Source organism: Chanodichthys erythropterus, chromosome 17 (genome assembly GCF_024489055.1).
Source record: "Chanodichthys erythropterus isolate Z2021 chromosome 17, ASM2448905v1, whole genome shotgun sequence".
Taxonomy (NCBI): domain Eukaryota; kingdom Metazoa; phylum Chordata; class Actinopteri; order Cypriniformes; family Xenocyprididae; genus Chanodichthys; species Chanodichthys erythropterus.
The window spans coordinates 19077403-19094734 of NC_090237.1; the positions used below are offsets into that span (position 1 = coordinate 19077403).

The 17332-nt window shown below is 36.2% G+C and overlaps 1 protein-coding gene across 1 annotated transcript; it reads right to left on the reverse strand.

Annotated features, from left to right (window-relative positions):
- Nucleotides 1–607: 607 nt before the first annotated feature.
- Nucleotides 608–15484, reverse strand: slc47a4 (solute carrier family 47 member 4). Its single transcript, XM_067364782.1, has 17 exons — nucleotides 15344–15484; nucleotides 14767–14868; nucleotides 14597–14665; nucleotides 10911–11059; nucleotides 10748–10790; nucleotides 10580–10624; nucleotides 10384–10481; nucleotides 10186–10283; nucleotides 7197–7310; nucleotides 5198–5265; nucleotides 4996–5104; nucleotides 4804–4879; nucleotides 4565–4634; nucleotides 2819–2951; nucleotides 2604–2698; nucleotides 2382–2492; nucleotides 608–1868 (listed from the first exon to the last, which is right to left on the reverse strand). Exons 1-17 carry the CDS (start codon nucleotides 15482–15484, stop codon nucleotides 1566–1568), a joined length of 1824 nt encoding a protein of 607 aa, XP_067220883.1. The 3' UTR covers nucleotides 608–1565.
- Nucleotides 15485–17332: the final 1848 nt, after the last annotated feature.

Genomic DNA, 17332 nt, shown 5'->3' on the forward strand with positions numbered 1-17332 from the left:
GAACGCGTGTGTACGTAAACAACGTATGAGAATGACACAGAAGAGAAGATACCAGGCCTGGACTTTATGTTAGGGCTTTATTTCAGTATTTTCAGGGCTGCCACTTTACTTTCGTTTGTTGTTTATTTTGTGATTAAAGTTAAGTTTACTGTTCACTGGTTCCCAGCTTGTTCTTCCCTGAGCCTTTAACATTGTTACAGGGTCATTTACACAGAATTTGTTTTTGCATTTGAAAACGCAGTGTAAAAGGTTATTCACAAAGAACTAGGGCTGTCAAACGATTAATCGCGATTAATCGCATTCAAAATAAAAGTTTGAGTTTGTATAATATATGTGTGAGTAATGTGTGTAAATAATATGTATATATAAATACACACAAATTAATGTATATATTTAAGAGAAATATGTTATGTACAAAAAAAATTATTTATATATAATATAAATTATATAAAAATATAAATAAATACATATACTTGTAAATATTTCTCAAATATACATGGATGTGTTTGTATTTATATATACATAATATATACACACAGTACAACCACATATATTAGGCAAACTCAAACTTTTATTTTGTATGCGCTTAATCGTGATTAATCGTTTGACAGCCCTACAAAGAACACATTTTTGTATTCCACTATGCTGCATTTCTTTGTTCTTCTATGAAACTTGCGCTAGACAAATGACTTTGACTGTTGTGTTCGCATCTCGCATCTTATGTTCTAAAAATGAAGCGTTCAAGTTAAAAGAAGTTCTCGAGACCTTGCTTTTTTGTCCATTCCACTGCTCACGACATGCAAAAGCCTGTTCTGTGTGAATGGCACCTAAATGGAAAAAACCCACAAAGTCTTTAAACTTAATCGCTGCATTTTTAGAACGCCGAATGTCGAAACGTCACGTTTACATAGAAAGCAACTGAAAAGTAATGTGGTGGAATGCAAAAACACATTCTTTGTAAGTAGCAGTTTACGCGTGACAAGGCTAAAAATGCAGCGCTCAAATTAAAAGAAAAATTCTTATAGACGCATCTCGAGGCCTTTTTTTCCCTGCTTTTTATTTCATTCCACTGCCCTGCAACTCACATTTTTAAAATAAAAAAGCACATTCTGTGTGAACGGCCCCTCAAGCGGTTGTAAACACGGGGTTAGGTAGGAATTCCTAAGGAGCCACATGCATTTGCTTCAAGTTCCCATAGTTCCACCATGTTTAATAATACAGCTTTCTGTATGTGACAGCGGCTTTGTAGAATATCTTCTTTTTGGCAGTATTTCCAGCAGTCGCCTGACTAGAAATGTCAACTGAAGAGATTATATGACTGTGTCACTGGGGAACAGACCTTTTTTTCTGCTAAGCCGGTCAATTTTCTTACTATTTGGCCTAATGATGTGGACAAAGCAAATGTATTCAGGATAAAAATCTGATAATTTGTCTAGGTCTACAATATACAGCCCCGGACCACTGTAAAAATGCCTCTATTTTTCTAATTCTATTCAATTTTTTTGTTGCCTCTCACAGCATTCAGATATAAAATGTTCACAGTGAATCTATCTGAGGTCCTGGTTTCATATGATACTGGTTGAATAGATGGGAGTGGCTGTGGTAAAGTTTGAGACCAAAGTAGAATTTGCACCCGCACCATAAGATATCTCAGGTAAAGGCACAATGAGATGGATGGCTATCCCTACAGCTAGGATTAGAAGAGCAGCGAGAGTGGTCAGACCCCTCCTGAGGATCAACTGAGAGGAAGAGAGCAGAGCTACGGGCTTTTCCTCTACGTGAGTCACGTTTGGCTCCTCATGTACCACAGTACTGTTGAGCCCCTCGTCCTGATCATGAGAGCTTACAACCATGTATCCATTCCCATTCTGAAATAGTGAGACACAATTTTACCATTATAATTGTTTTAACTGTGCCATGGGTGCCACATTTTTTAAAAGGGCATGATAAGGGGATAGTTCACCCAAAGATCATTTTACTCACCCTCATGTCATTTCAAACATGTATGACACAGAACAGAAAAATGCTTCAGTGTTTTTTTTACCAATACAATAACAGTGAATGAGGTCCAATTATGTTTTGGACCCCACTGAAGTTCATTATATGGACAAAAACAGTTAAAACATTCTTCATAATATCTTCATTTGTGTTTCACAGTAGAAAGAAAATCATAGTTATCATAGGAACAACATGAGGATGAGAAAATGGCAATTTTCATTTTTGGTGAACTATTCCTTTAAAAGTGTATGTACAAATGTACAAATCAGCTGACGGGATTAAAAGCATACATTTTTTAGCATGTTATTTTTGTGATTGTAAAATAATGCATACTTTTTTATTAATAGTTTTAGCAATTATATAAAATGAAAATTTTAAATTACCTCTGTATTTAGGACCACCTGGTAGAAGCTGTTGCGATGGTTTGTACAAAACTCAGGGGTCATTGCTCCATTTGCTGCTCCATTTGCACTCTTTCCTGTACGCTCAATTGCCTTTCAAAGAGAAATAACCTCTTTCAGTCACTGAAGTCAACAATTAATCACATGGTCATGAGCAGCATAATTAGAAGAAAGGTTCAGTTTTAATAGGTCTGATATGCCTACCTCTTCTGTCATTTTCTTCCAGTTTAATTTGAAAATGGCCACAACGAAAAAAATCGCTAGTAAAAAGACTGCAATGAGGAGGCCCAGCCAAAAGCCTGAAAGAGCAGGACATAAAACACTGTAGATATTAAAAGGTCCCCTGATCATTTGTGTAATTAAACACTAGTAATTGTGACTGGAGTCGATATGATGCATTTAGTTGTAACAAGACGAACCAGCAACTTGTAACTTGGCCGTGAACATCAGAACAATGCTGGATGGGAGTCCAATGCAGTAGTAGCCAAATAGGTTAGCAATAGCAGCTATCTTCTGCTGCCCTGTGCCAAGGAGAATTCCCATGCCAACACACTGAAAGAAGGAGAAACAAAGTGTAATATAGGATCTCATAATAAAATACTTGAGTAATTCAAAATACTACTGCATTTGATATGAATATATAAAAAAAGTTTGGAAACACCCCTGTCAAAGTGTGGTTTTGGTATCAGTATAAATCCTTATCATTTTTTGGTGCAAATACATTAACATGATTACAGTAACAAATACAGTAACTTGACACTATCATTGAAGACCAGCAATAATAATTTTCATTTTGATTACATGATAATGGCAATATACACACTTTGCCAGCTGTGATGCCTGGTTACTGGTTTAAACTTGGCCCAGGTTTGTAAAAGATTTTTGGGGTCAGCACACCTTAATAGCTTCAACAATTGATTGGCAATTAAGTTTAGAATACAATGAACCAATTAGAACCCAGTTTAGGTCAGATAGCTGCTAATGGTGGATATTTTGATTAATCAAATTTTTTTTCTTCTATGTATAAACTGTTTATGTAATAAAATATGTTTTCATAGTTTGTGTTGTCCCTTATCAGTGCAAAATTATGTCCAAAACCCCACTTTTCTAGGGCGTTTCCAAACTTTTGGAGGGCAGTGTATATATAAATACATAAAATTATAGAAATATTTGTTTAGTTTATATAAATATACATTATTAAATAAAATATACGTTATTTTTTCCTACTATGGCAGTCAATGGGGGGCGAGATCTGTTTGGTTACAAACATTCTTCTAAATATCTTCCTTTGTGTTCAGCAGAACAAAGAAATTTATACAGGTTTGGAAAAACTTGGGGGTGAGTAAATTATGACAACATATTAATTTTTGGGTGAACTATCCCTTTAAGGTAAGCAAATCCACTCGATGGCCGTTTTATCTGCTCTAAAATGGCTCTGTACCAAATGCCACCCTAAACGCTTGATATTATAAATCAGCAATATAATCTGACAACAATTATAATCATTAACTATTTTTTTTTTGTAATTTCAAAGCAAAATACACTAAAATTAACTAAAGTTAACTTAAAATGAAATATTAAAAAAGTAACTTTTTTTAAACTTTGCATCGTGGCAACATTTCTCATTTTCATTTAGTTTAAAATGAAGTACAAAAATTACAAACAAAATAGACTAAATCTTATAAACAAACTATATATATATATATATATATATATATATATATATATATATATATATATATATATATATATATATATATATATATATATATATATATATATATACACATATACATACACACACACACACACACATACACATTTTAAAAAACAAAAAAACAACAAAATTAAAAAAAAAATAATAATAATAATAATAATGTGAAAACAAAATATAAAAATGAAATGTAATTCCAAATATGAACAGAAACTATAATAGTATATCAATGATACTAAATAAACTGTGTAAGAATGGTATCATAAGTTGTGTGCTTATTTAGCTCAAATCATGCAAAAAATGTTCTGGGGACTGGCTTTTTAAAATAAAATTTATTGAGTGCATATTGCGCGTTGCAATATCTCTAAATTCATTTTATATGGGTGGACCGTCTTCTCCCCTATATACTGTCTCTGAGGAAATGAGGAATAAAAGTTTGTGCAGAACTCACCAATATTCCATTAAAGAACTGAAGAGGGCAGTAGATGTTCAGTAGCTGAGACACAAGCTCTGCTATAGTCCTAAACAAACATCACAATGGAAATTTGAAACACAGCTGTTGTTGACATTATTTCTGTTAAATCTTAATTCTTAATGTTTAGACTAGAGCGTTTACAGATTTGTTAAAGTGTACTTATGCCAACAAACATTTTGTTTTACATGCTTGAAATAATGAGGAAAGTGGCTTACTCATCGGAAGTGAATATGAAGCCAATGACTGTTTTTGTTGAGGCCAGGATAAAACCTTGGATGATTGCTATAACAGCTGGGGAACAAAAGGAACATTTACAAGACATCAATTGGTGCTTCATATGAGGAAGTGTCATGACAAGCTTAGGACTGATTGATATTAAATGAAATGAGTTTTACTTATGTTTTTACCTGAACTAATGAGGGACACCTTGCTTGTAAGGATGGCAGCAGCTGTTTCCCCAGCGCCAAGTGCATTTCCCACACGAACACATGCTGCTCCTTGCATTCCTAATGGGATCTGGAATAATAAGATGGAGGTGAAAAAACGGATAAAAGTATAAAGGTGAATTTTATATGATAATATGAATATTCTCAGATTATCCAAACACACCATGTAGTTGATGTATGCAAGCATTATAACCACGTGTTGAGCAGCCAGGTCCACCTCACTCAGCATTCCTGATGGGATGAGGGGAGTCAGTAGTAAGGGGATAATTCAGTTTAAAAGCAATAGTAAAATCTAACTGGTTAAATATACAAACATAAACATTTCTTTTTCTGTGAATATAACAATGTTAATTTATTTATTGTAATTTTTTAAATGTTTATATATTGTTTTCTTTATGTTATTTCATTTTTTTAGTACATCAAGTTAAACTAAATAAGCAAGAAATGTTGCCTTGATAACTTGCTGAAATAAAATGTAAAAATACATATATTTCATTTCAGTTGTTTTATTGTACAGATGCTGGTCATATAATTATAATACCATCAAAAAGTTGATTTATTTCACTAATTCCATTCAAAAAGTGAAACTTGTATATTATATTCATTCATTACACACAGACTGATAGATTTCAAATGTTTATTTCTTTTAATTTTGATGATTATAACTGACAACTAAGGAAAATCCCAAATTCAGTATCTGAGAAAATTAGAATATTACTATATGACCAATACAAAGAAAGGATTTTTAGAAATCTTGGCCAACTGAAAAGTATGAACATGAAAAGTATGAGCATGTACAGCACTCAATACTTAGTTGGAGCTCCTTTTGCCTGAATTACTGCAGCAATGCGGCGTGGCATGGAGTCGATCAGTCTGTGGCACTGCTCAGGTGTTATGAGAGCCCAGGTTGCTCTGATAGTGGCCTTCAGCTCTTTTGCATTGTTGGGTCTGGCATATCGCATCTTCCTCTTCACAATACCCCATAGATTTTCTGTGGGGTTAAGGTCAGGCGAGTTTGCTGGCCAATTAAGAACAAGGATACCATGGTCCTTAAACCAGGTACTGGTAGCTTTGGCACTGTGTGCAGGTGCCAAGTCCTGTTGGAAAATGAAACTGCATCTTCATAAAGTTGGTCAGCAGCAGGAAGCATGAAGTGCTCTAAAACTTCCTGGTATACGGCTACATTGACCTTGGACCTCAGAAAACACAGTGGACCAACACCAGCAGATCACATGGCACCCCAAACCATCACTGACTGTGGAAACTTTACACTGGACCTCAAGCGACGTGGATTGTGTGCCTCTCCTTCTTCCTTCAGACTCTGGGACCCTGATTTCCAAAGGAAATGCAAAATTTACTTTCATCAGAGAACATAACTTTGGACCACTCAGCAGCAGTCCAGTCTTTAGATGCTTCTGATGCTGTCTGTTGTTCAAGAGTGGCTTGACACAAGGAATGCGACAGCTGAAACCCATGTCTTGCATACGTCTGTGCGTAGTGGTTCTTGAAGCACTGACTCCAGCTGCAGTCCACTCTTTGTGAATCTCCCCCACATTTTTGAATGGGTTTTGTTTCACAATCCTCTCCAGAGTTTATCCCTATTGCTTGTACACTTTCTTCTACCACATCTTTTCCTTCCCTTCGCCTCCCTATTAATGTGCCTGGACACAGAGCTCTGTGAACAGCCAGCCTCTTTTGCAATGACCTTTTGTGTCTTGCCTTCCTTGTGTCAATGGTCGTCTTTTGGACAACTGTCAAGTCAGCAGTCTTCCCCATGATTGTGTAGCCTACAGAACTAGACTGAGAGACCATTTAAAGGCCTTTGCAGGTGTTTTGAGTTAATTAGCTGATTAGAGTGTGGGACCAAGTGTCTTCAATATTGAACCTTTTCACAATATTCTAATTTTCTGAGATACTGAATTTGGGATTTTCCTTAGTTGTCAGTTATAATCATCAAAATTAAAAGGAATAAACATTTGAAATATATCAGTCTTTGTGTAATGAATGAATATAATATACAAGTTTCACTTTTTGAATGGAATTAGTGAAATAAATCAACTTTTTGATGATATTCTAATTATATGACCAGCACCTGTATTTCAAGCAACAAACGTGTTGTTATGGTTTTAGTTTTTGTTAACTATAATAACCCTGGAACGTACCTGCCAGGAAGCCTCCAACTTCATAGATCCACCATTCAAAACAGGTCATAAGTGTGCTAGGGATGGCCAGCTTCATGTAGGAACCCCATTCCTGCAGGGCCTCAGAAGACCACCCTGTTGAAGTAACAGTTAGAGTTTACGGAGCAAACAAGCTCTGAAAACAAACAAACAAATAAATAAAAGAAAGTGCACATTTATACAAAGCCTCATTGTGTTCTGTACCTTCACGATCCCACTAATCATGTCACAGGAAAGCGCATTGAGACCAGCATTCATGTAAGCAATAAGGTACGAGAGGCTGTGCTTTATTGTGAATAAGTCACGGCTGAAGGCCGTTGTTAGGCACGACTCGAAGCGGAGTGCCTGCAACCCCTTCAGCCGTGACTTATTCACGATAAAGCACTAGCCTCGAGTACCTTATCGAATCAGTTCATTTGTACTTGAAATGAACAGATAGCCCCATAAAAACTATTTGTGTCCACAGATTCTAGTATAGGTGGTTTTATTGTAATGATTCTGCTGTTCATTGCTGTTTTTTAAACTCTATATAGGCCTATTCTTTTATACAGTTGCAAGAAAAAGTATGTGAACCACTTGCAGAATCTGTGAAAATATGCAAAATTTTTTACAAAATAAGAGAGATCATACAAAATGCATGTTATTTTTTATTTAGTACTGTCCTAAGATATTTTACATAAAAGATGTTTACATAAGACAAAAAAATAGCTGCAATTATTAAAATGACCCAGTTCAAAAGTTTGTGAACCATTGATTCTTAATACTGTGTGTGGTTACCTGGATGATCTTCGACTGTTTTTTTGTTGTGTGTGTGTGACGGTTGTTCGTGAGTCCCTTGTTTATTCGGAGCAGTTAAACTGAGCTCTGTTTTTCAGAAAAATCCTCCGGGTTCACCATATTCGTCAGATTTCCATCATCTTTTGCATATTTGAACCCTTTCCAGCAGTGACTGTATGATTTTGAGATCCGTCTTTTCACACTGAGGACAACTGAGGGACTCAAAAAGGTTCAAACATTCACTGATGCTCCAAAAAGAAACACGATGCATTAAGAGTCAGGGAGTGTAAACTTTTGAACAGGATGAAGAGGTCCAAATTTTTCTTATTTCACTTGAATATCATTTTTTTTTTTCATTTAGTACTGCCCTTCAGAAGCAACAGAAGATACTTGCATGTTTCCCGGAAGACAAATTAAATACAATTTACCTTGATCTTCAAATTTCAAATGTTTTCACCCCCGTCTATTAATGCATCATGCATTTTTCTGGAGCATCTGTGAATGTTTGAACCTTTTTTAACAGTTGTGTTTGAGTCCCTCAGTTGTCCTCAGTGCGAAAAGACGGATCTCAAAATCATTCAGTCACTGCTGTAAAGGGTTCAAATATGCAAAAAATGCTGGAAAACTGATGAATCTGCAGGACCTGGAGGATTTTTCTGAAGAACAGAGCTCAGTTTAACTGCTCAGGACAAACAAGAGACCCATGAACAACCATCACAAAACAAACAAACAGTCGTAGATCATCAGGTAACCACACAAAGTATTAAGAATCAATGGTTCACAAACTTATGAATGGGATTATTTTAATAAATTCAGCTATTTTTTTGTCTTATGGATTATATGTAAACATCTTTTATGTAAAATATCTTACTCAGGACAGTACTAAATAAAAAATAACATGCATTTTGTATTATCTCCCTTATTTTGTTAAAATTATTCACATTTTCACAGATTCTGCAAGTGGTTCACATACTTTTTCTTGCAACTGTACATGACATAGACCCTGTTTCTTGGACAGGGCTTAGCTTAAGCCAGGATTAGGTCTTAGTTCAATTAAGATATTTAAGGAGCTTTTATAAATATACACTAGGAAAAAAAAAAAAAAAACATTAATGGTGTGCATCTTGAGACAAAACAATGGCACTGACATATTTTAAGACATGTCAGTACCAGTTTCTTTCAGTTAAAACTGCTTAAACATGCACTTTAGTCTGTGACTAGCTTTAGCCTTGTCTGTGAAACCGGGGGATAGTCTATTTAGTTTGTTTACTTGTTTCATGTACATTTAGAAGGAGCTGTCACCTGATTGAGGCTGTGAATTTGTTCATTTCAAAAACTCGTTATTTTTGTTCCAGAAAAAAGACTAAGTTACAAAATATAGCTGCAAGCAGCGATGACGGGCCCAAGCCCAGTGGCACCGCCAACCCGGTGGCTTCAGGGCAACTGTACATGGCGGGCGCAATAGGCATTTAAAACGGGTAAACTAGTGGTGTGCACAAATAGTTGAATATTCAAATATTCTATCTGTAATTAATATTCCAAAAATAAAAATACTATTCGAATTTTGCTACTTTGCTTTGCTGACCGAAAATACAGTGAATCCATGATAAATCCTAAGCACTAAAACTCGCAGTTATAACATAATGCACTGGGTGGCGCTGTGGAGCGTGTTTAACAAGTTTATTTTATTTGATCATCACATTATGTTGTCTACAGATAAGCGCAGCTGTACCCTGAGTGAGCCGAGAAGATAACTTATCATAAAGCAAAATGATCTCGAGACATATGTTACCTTTAAGTTTTGTCGAGGGAGTCATATTTACGAACAGAAAACACAAAGTGCTGCTGTTAGAAACGTAGCTAGCACACCGTTATCTTTGTGTCTCTGCAACGTATGTCAGCGCAGCGCATTTTCTCACCCAAGCATGTGGTTATTGTTTTTCTCAACATGAACATGTGAAACAATGTGAACACGATAACCATATACTGACTCGAGTGTGCCTTAGTGGCGCACTCGAGTAAGTAGATTTAGGCCTATTAGTTTTTGTTAGCATCTTGAGGTGTGTAGTCTTTTTTTTCCCCTTTTTTTTTTCAAAACTGCTAGACTAGATTAATGAATAGTTTTAAATGAGTAGTCGGTAGCTTGACAAACTAAAGTTTCAAAGTAACATCCCCAACACTGATAGACACTCACCTCCCCAAGTTTTTTCATGGAGTCTCTGCCAGCGAATGAAACAAAACAGGGCAAAACAATTAAAAACCTGAGCAAAGGTATTTGCAGCAGCAGATCCACTGAAAGTGCACAGAAAACAAAAAAATCTTATTATGAAAATTCTGAAAACCAAACATGTGGGGAAAAAAAAAAAAATATGGAAAACATATTTATACTCACTAAACTCCAAAATCCCCCCAGTACAGAAGAAAGTAGTTCACTATCAAATTGGCAATATTGGCAATTGCAGATGCATACATCTGAGGCTTGATCACTCCCTATACAGTGTGTTAATAAGTATTACAACATCAACATACAAGAATGGAATTATTTAGTTATTAAACTGTTGATTTTCTTGAAAGATCATTTTATGTACCTGGTTCTGAAGATATGACAGTTGCAGCTGATACAGAAACATGGCCTGTAATATAGACACATGACAGACTCGACATGAGGATGAACAGCAATGTGTACAAAGAATTATTTGATTCGAGTTCATCTGCACTGGAAATGCAATCCATAATCATAGATTAGTGGACCTTACCGGAATTGCAGGCAAATATGCAACCACATAGAGCTGTGCAATCCTGAGAGACAGAAATGGTTAGTTTTCAGTCAGACACCACAGACTGGTTTGTACTCTAGTATTCAACAGTCAATATCAGTCCATATGTTCAGTCAGAAGAGTATTGAAGAGTGTCGCTCACCTGGCCACCTCGGGGTCCTGTCCCAGATAGAGAAGGAGGGGCTGGGTGTTCAAAAGCAAAGCCCAACAGGGCAAACTGAAGAGCATCAGAATTAGGATGCCTCTCTGTAGGATGATGCCTACACGGAAAAGGTTCTTACTCCCAAATGTCTGGGGGTAAGATGCAAGATTGCCAAGCTATTAGTTATTTTACTATACATGTGAGAAAGGTCTGGGGGGAATCAACCTAAAAAAAGTCATGAGAGAATGTCATGTCATGAGAGAATCTTTAACTGATTGATTTTTGGATATATCCCATAAAACCTGTTAATGTGAGCTGCAAGCTATTTATGACAGATTATGACAGTTTTTGGTCATATTCATGGAATGCAAGACAATATTATGCTTGCAAAAACGATCAAGAATCAACTAATCCAGGATTCATTTATATTCAAATGCCTCTGAAGTATTTTAAAGGATCAGTTCACCCAAAAAATTAAAATTCTGTCATTAATTATTAATTAATTATTAATTAATTATTCACCCTCATGTCGTTCCACACCCGTAAGACCTTCGTTCATCTTTATAACACAAGATATTTTTGATAAAATCTGATGGCTCAGTGAGGCCTCCATTGACAGCAAGATAATTAACACTTTCAGATGCCCAGAAAGCTACTAAAGACATATTTAAAACAGTTCATGTGACTATAATGGTTCAACCTTAATGTAATAAAGCAATGAGAATACTTTTTTGTGCGTCAAAAAAAAACCCAAAATAACTTTATTCAACAATATCTAGTGATGGGCGATTTCAAAACACTGCTTCGTGAAGCTTCGAAGCTTTACAAATCTTTTGTTTCGAATCAGTGGTTCGGAGCATGTATCAAACTGCCAAAGTCACGTGAACCATTGAAATTTTGAAATGTTTTGAAACACTTATGACATAATGAAGCCTTGTTTACTGAAATCACGTGACTTTGGCTGTTTGATACACGCTCCGAACCACTGATTCGAAACAAAAGTTTCGTAAAGCTGCAAAGCTTCATGAAGAAGTGTTTTGAAATCGCCCATCACATTTATTTTGTTTTTTTTGCCGCACAAAAAGTATTCTCATCACTTCATAACATTAAGGTTGAACCACTGTAGTCACACAAACTGTTTTAAAGGTGCCCTAGAACTTTTTTTAAAAAGATGTAATATAAGTCTAAGGTGTCCCCTGAATGTGTCTGTGAAGTTTCAGCTCAAAATACCCCATAGATTTTTTTTTTAATTCATTTTTTTAACTGCCTATTTTAGGGCATCATTATAAATGAGCCGATTCAGGGCTACTGGCCCTTTAACACTAGAAGTCCCAGAGAGCAGCCATTTGGCTTTTCTACCTATAAAACCCGCAGGACAGCCGATGGGCTGGAAGTCTTTAGGCTAATATCCTTAATCAGCTGTGAACAGTTGCTTTTGTTATGTAAACAATGTGGGGCCATGCTGAGCCACTTCAAGGAAACTTGTGTTTCACTTTGCCATCTTAGGGAGAAATCAACACACATGTTTTTTTTCCTTTGTTGCTGAGATCTATTGATAAAAATAGTACAAAATAAAATAAAGAAACCAACCATTTGTACACATATTTACAAATAATATTAAAAAGTGAGTGAGTACATTCCAGCAATCACTCACAATCCTGGCACTGCCTGGCAATATATTATAAATACATTTTGTATATATTCATTATATATTAGTCTTATATTTGAAATACATCATAAGTCCATTTTTAAAAGTGTTTGAAAGATGGGTTCAAGTGTACTACAAGTGGTAACTAAACTACAAGTGGTAACTAAATACATTTTTCTATACAGATAGTATGTTAAAAGCACATTTTAGTTCAAATTCATGGTGTCTCAAAATAGCACAGTTGAGTACACTTAGATGTTCTTAAGATTATCTTAAGAAGTACTAAAGAAGAGCTTTTAGTATATTAAGTACAAAATAAGTGCATGGAAATAGAGCACTGGACATTATCGAAGTGTAAAAGTGTACTAAAATAAAAGTGTATTTTACTGCACTTTTTTTTTCACCTGGGTAGACACTCCAACACTTTCCGTTTGCATTAAGATTATTTTTATTACCACACTGGCACTTAATTTAGATCCCCCCAGGAAACAAGACTAAATATCATATATAATTTTCTCCTTTAGAAAATCCATCTTGATTTAAGATTTTTTTTTTAATTTACTTGAAATAGGATAAAAAATACTTAGTATGAAAAGCATTTTTGCAGTGTGAATAAGTGAGTTAACTTTTTAAACATCACTTGCACTCCCTCATTTCAGGGTTAACATACTCAGAGTTTTCACTTAACCTCCTTTCTGAAACCGGCCCATGGTCAATCAAGTTCTCTGCTTTTAGCAGCCCTCCCTCCCCCACACATACAAACAAGCCACCAGCAACCATTCACACACACACACACCCCCAACCCCCCTGCAGATTGCTCAGGTAATGACCATATTTACACATGAATTGATGCTAATGATAGCCAAAAGACTAGCCAGTTAGCATCCACTTGGCTAAAGGAGGGTTACAAATCTCTGGGACTTCTAGTGTTAATTCTCCTGCTCCACGCCCACGGAGCTCGCGCTTGCCTTGAACAGTGCATAAACAAAGTTTACACAGCTAATATAACCCTCAAATGGATCTTTACAAAGTGTTCGTCATGCATGCGTCGGATTATGTGAGTATTGTATACTGTTATATTGTTTACATTTGATTCTGAATGAATTTGAGGCTGTGCTCCGTGGCTAACGGCTAATGCTACACTGTTGGAGAGATTTATAAAGAATGAAGTTGTGTTTATGCATTATACAGACTGCAAGTGTAAAATAACGACAGTCTTGTCTCCGTGAATACAGTAAGAAACGATGGTAACTTTAACCACATTTAACAGTACATTAACAACATGCTAACGAAACATTTAGAAAGACAGTTTTCAAATATCACTAAAATATCATGATATCATGAATCATGTCAGTTATTATTGCTCCATCTGCCATTTTTCGCTATTGTTCTTGCTTGCTTACCTAGTCTGATGATTCAGCTGTGCAGATCCTGTTAATACTGGCTTGTCTAATGCCTTTCATAATGTTGGGATCATGGGCTGGCATATGCAAATATTGGGGCGTACATATTAATGATCCCGACTGTTAGATAACAGTCGGTGTAACGTTGAGATTCTCCTGTTCTTCTGAGGTCTTTTAAACAAATGAGATTTATATAAGAAGGAGGAAACAATGGTGTTTGAGACTCACTGTATGTCATTTCCATGTACTGAACTCGTGTTATTTGACTATGCCAAGATAAATTCAATTTTTCATTCGAGGGCACCTTTAAATACGTTTTTAGTACCTTTTTGGCCATTTGAAAGTGTTAATTATCTTGCTGTTAATGCAGGCCTCACTGAGCCATCGGATTTCATCAGAAATATCTTAATTTGTGTTCCGAAGATAAACGAAGGCCTTAGGGATGTAGAACGACATGAGGGTGAGTAATTAATGACAGAATTTTCATTTTTGTGTGAACTAACCCTTTAACATTAAAAATGAAAATTATATACTGTATATACATGAAGTGATTATTAGTAGGCCTTTCATTGTCCATGGCTTTTGGTTTATTATTTTATTAGAAAGTTGGAGTGCTATTTGTATGGAAAACACACCTGTGATACCAAAGTGTCGCATGCCAAAGCAAGTCCCAACCCCGTCGCTGCAGCTGTTACATTTATAGTCTGAAAAATAAATGTATTGGACACATCTTGTGGGCTTGCAAATCATTGCTCTATAACTAGCACATCTCAATACACAGAAGTTTTGATTCAAGCAGACGTACAGCTGAGGCCATGGCGTAGCCCGCTAGGACAGTGTTCCCCAGACGTCCACAGAACATTGTCACCACAAAGAAAAGGAGGAAATTCAGGAACCGGCACACAAGCTAAGAACACAAACAAAGAAATATTTAGCACAAAATGGAGATGAAAGTCCTGGACTCACGTGGACTATGGTTATTAAAGTTCACAGTCACATGGATGAAAAACAAAGCACCTATTAATATGGAGCTTCATGAGAGAATGTCTATTAATTATTTTAACGGATCTAGTCTGGAAATATACTGTAAAATCTGTTTGAAACAATTTTCAAGCTATGTTTTGGGCTTATTTTTATACAGCATTAATTTTATACAGGACACAAGACTATTTAACAATCAAGAATCAACTCATCCAGGATTAACTTGTATTCAAATGGACATGCATGAAGACATGACACGAAATGTACCCGAAACAGATCAGAGTCTATTCAGGAATGGATCATTTCTATGTAAGCCACTGCATTTCTCTGCCAGCTCTCTAACTATTCATATAGAACAAGCATAGCACATTATCATGATGTGTATGTGACAGAATCCTCACCAGGGGTCCAGTCATGCGCAGGATGTGGTAGAGCTCTTCTCTGTATACCAGAGGGATGCAACGCCTTACAAAACCACAGCAAAACAGCTTGGCACTGGGCTCCATTGACAGAGTGTCAGTTCTGGGACTCGAGACGTCCATGATCTTCTCAGTTGTGATCCTCAAAGCCACTGTAAGGGGCCTGGTTTTGCTTCATAGACTGTAAGGGGCCCTGCTACAGCCGTTCATTCTTCAGGTCCGCATTTACCACCTTTGAAGGCTTACCGATTAACTGAGGTGAGGACAATGAAACGCTTTGATTTAATCCACAGGATGGGAGGAGGATGTTTGCAGACATTGCAAAGGGTTGCATTGCGTGACGACAGATTGTTTCACAAGATCAATCAATTTTTTTTACAATCCAATTACAAGTTGAGTAACAGCTGTATTTACAACATATAAATGTAATCAGCGTAATGATATTGAATATATCCCGTACTGCTTTGAATATTCTGGAAATATTTTTGGAAAGCATTATGAATTACTTGTTACTTAACTTATTGTATCACAACATGGTGGAACATTTACTAGTGTACTCTGAGGTATATGAAAACTGCACACAGGACTCTCCGACAGGATGCGCATATCCCTGAATGACAGAAACAGATTACATAAATAGTTTTTTGAGGCTTGCAAAGGCAATATATAGAGCCTTTTCAGTATCAAACATTGAAATACTTTGGTAGCACTGTTTTACAGTCCTGTTCCCCATGTACCATATAAATAAATAAATGCAGCTTTGGTGAGCATTAGAGACTTCTTTTAAAAACTACAATTCCCACAGGCTCACCAAAATTGGACAATAGAAGATTGGGAAAATGTTGCCTGGTCTGATGAGTCTCGATTTCTACTGCGACATTTAGATGGTATGGTCAGTGTTTTGGCATAAACAACATGAAAGAATGAATCCATCCTGCCTTGTATCAGCGGTTCAGGCTGCTGTTGGTGGTGTAATGGTGTGGGGATATTTTCTTGCCACACTTTGAGTCCCTTACCAATTGAGCATAGTTAAAACGCCACAGCCTACCTGAGTATTGTTGCTGACCATGTGCATCCCTTTATGACTACAGTGTACATCTTTTACCCTACATTCAGCAGGATACTGCGCCATGTCACAAAGCTCAAAATCATCTCAAACTGGTTTCTTGAACATGACAGTGAGTTCACTAAACTGAAATGGCCTCCATAGTCACCAGATCTCAATCCAGTTGAGCACCTTTGGGATGTGGTGGAATGGAGGATTCACATCATGGATGTGCAGCCGACTAATCTGCAGCAACTGCGTGATGCTATTGTGTCAAAATGGACTAAAATCTCTGAGGAATGCTTGTTGAATGTATGCCATAAAGTATTAAGGCAGTTCTAAAGGTAAAGTGTGTGCTTTGCATGAAACCGTAATGCAATCGAAATTTATTAAAATTAATTTTATTTGAATTATGCATGGCATACACATTTTTACATGCTAGGTCTTTTTCATTTTTCACATCCCCCTCCATTAACCCTTCAGCTGCTCTTTCAGTTTTCAAATTAGAATCACAAATATGACTTTAACATTTCAAAACCCAAGATTTGTTCATTACAGCTTGCCTTCGATCGTCCTTTGCCGGTAATGTCACTGTAATTGTAGATCTATTTTGGTTTGTTTTTACATAGTACATCTCATGCACAGCCACACAAACATTAACAAAAACAAATCAGTGAATCATCAATCAGGTTCCAAAAATCAATTTCATGAGTGACTAATATCTAAACTAACGTACGTTAGACACATGATGTGTTGGATCATCATATATATGTGATTTCAGAAAAATGGTTACTTTTTTTAAAGGACAGAAATAAACATTAACACCCTCCACAGTGCCTCACACTAACCTTTGAACCAGTGTGATGTTCAAAAAGCTAAACATTCTGGCAAGATTTCAAGAAAAAGAATAAGAAGGGAGAGAGAGA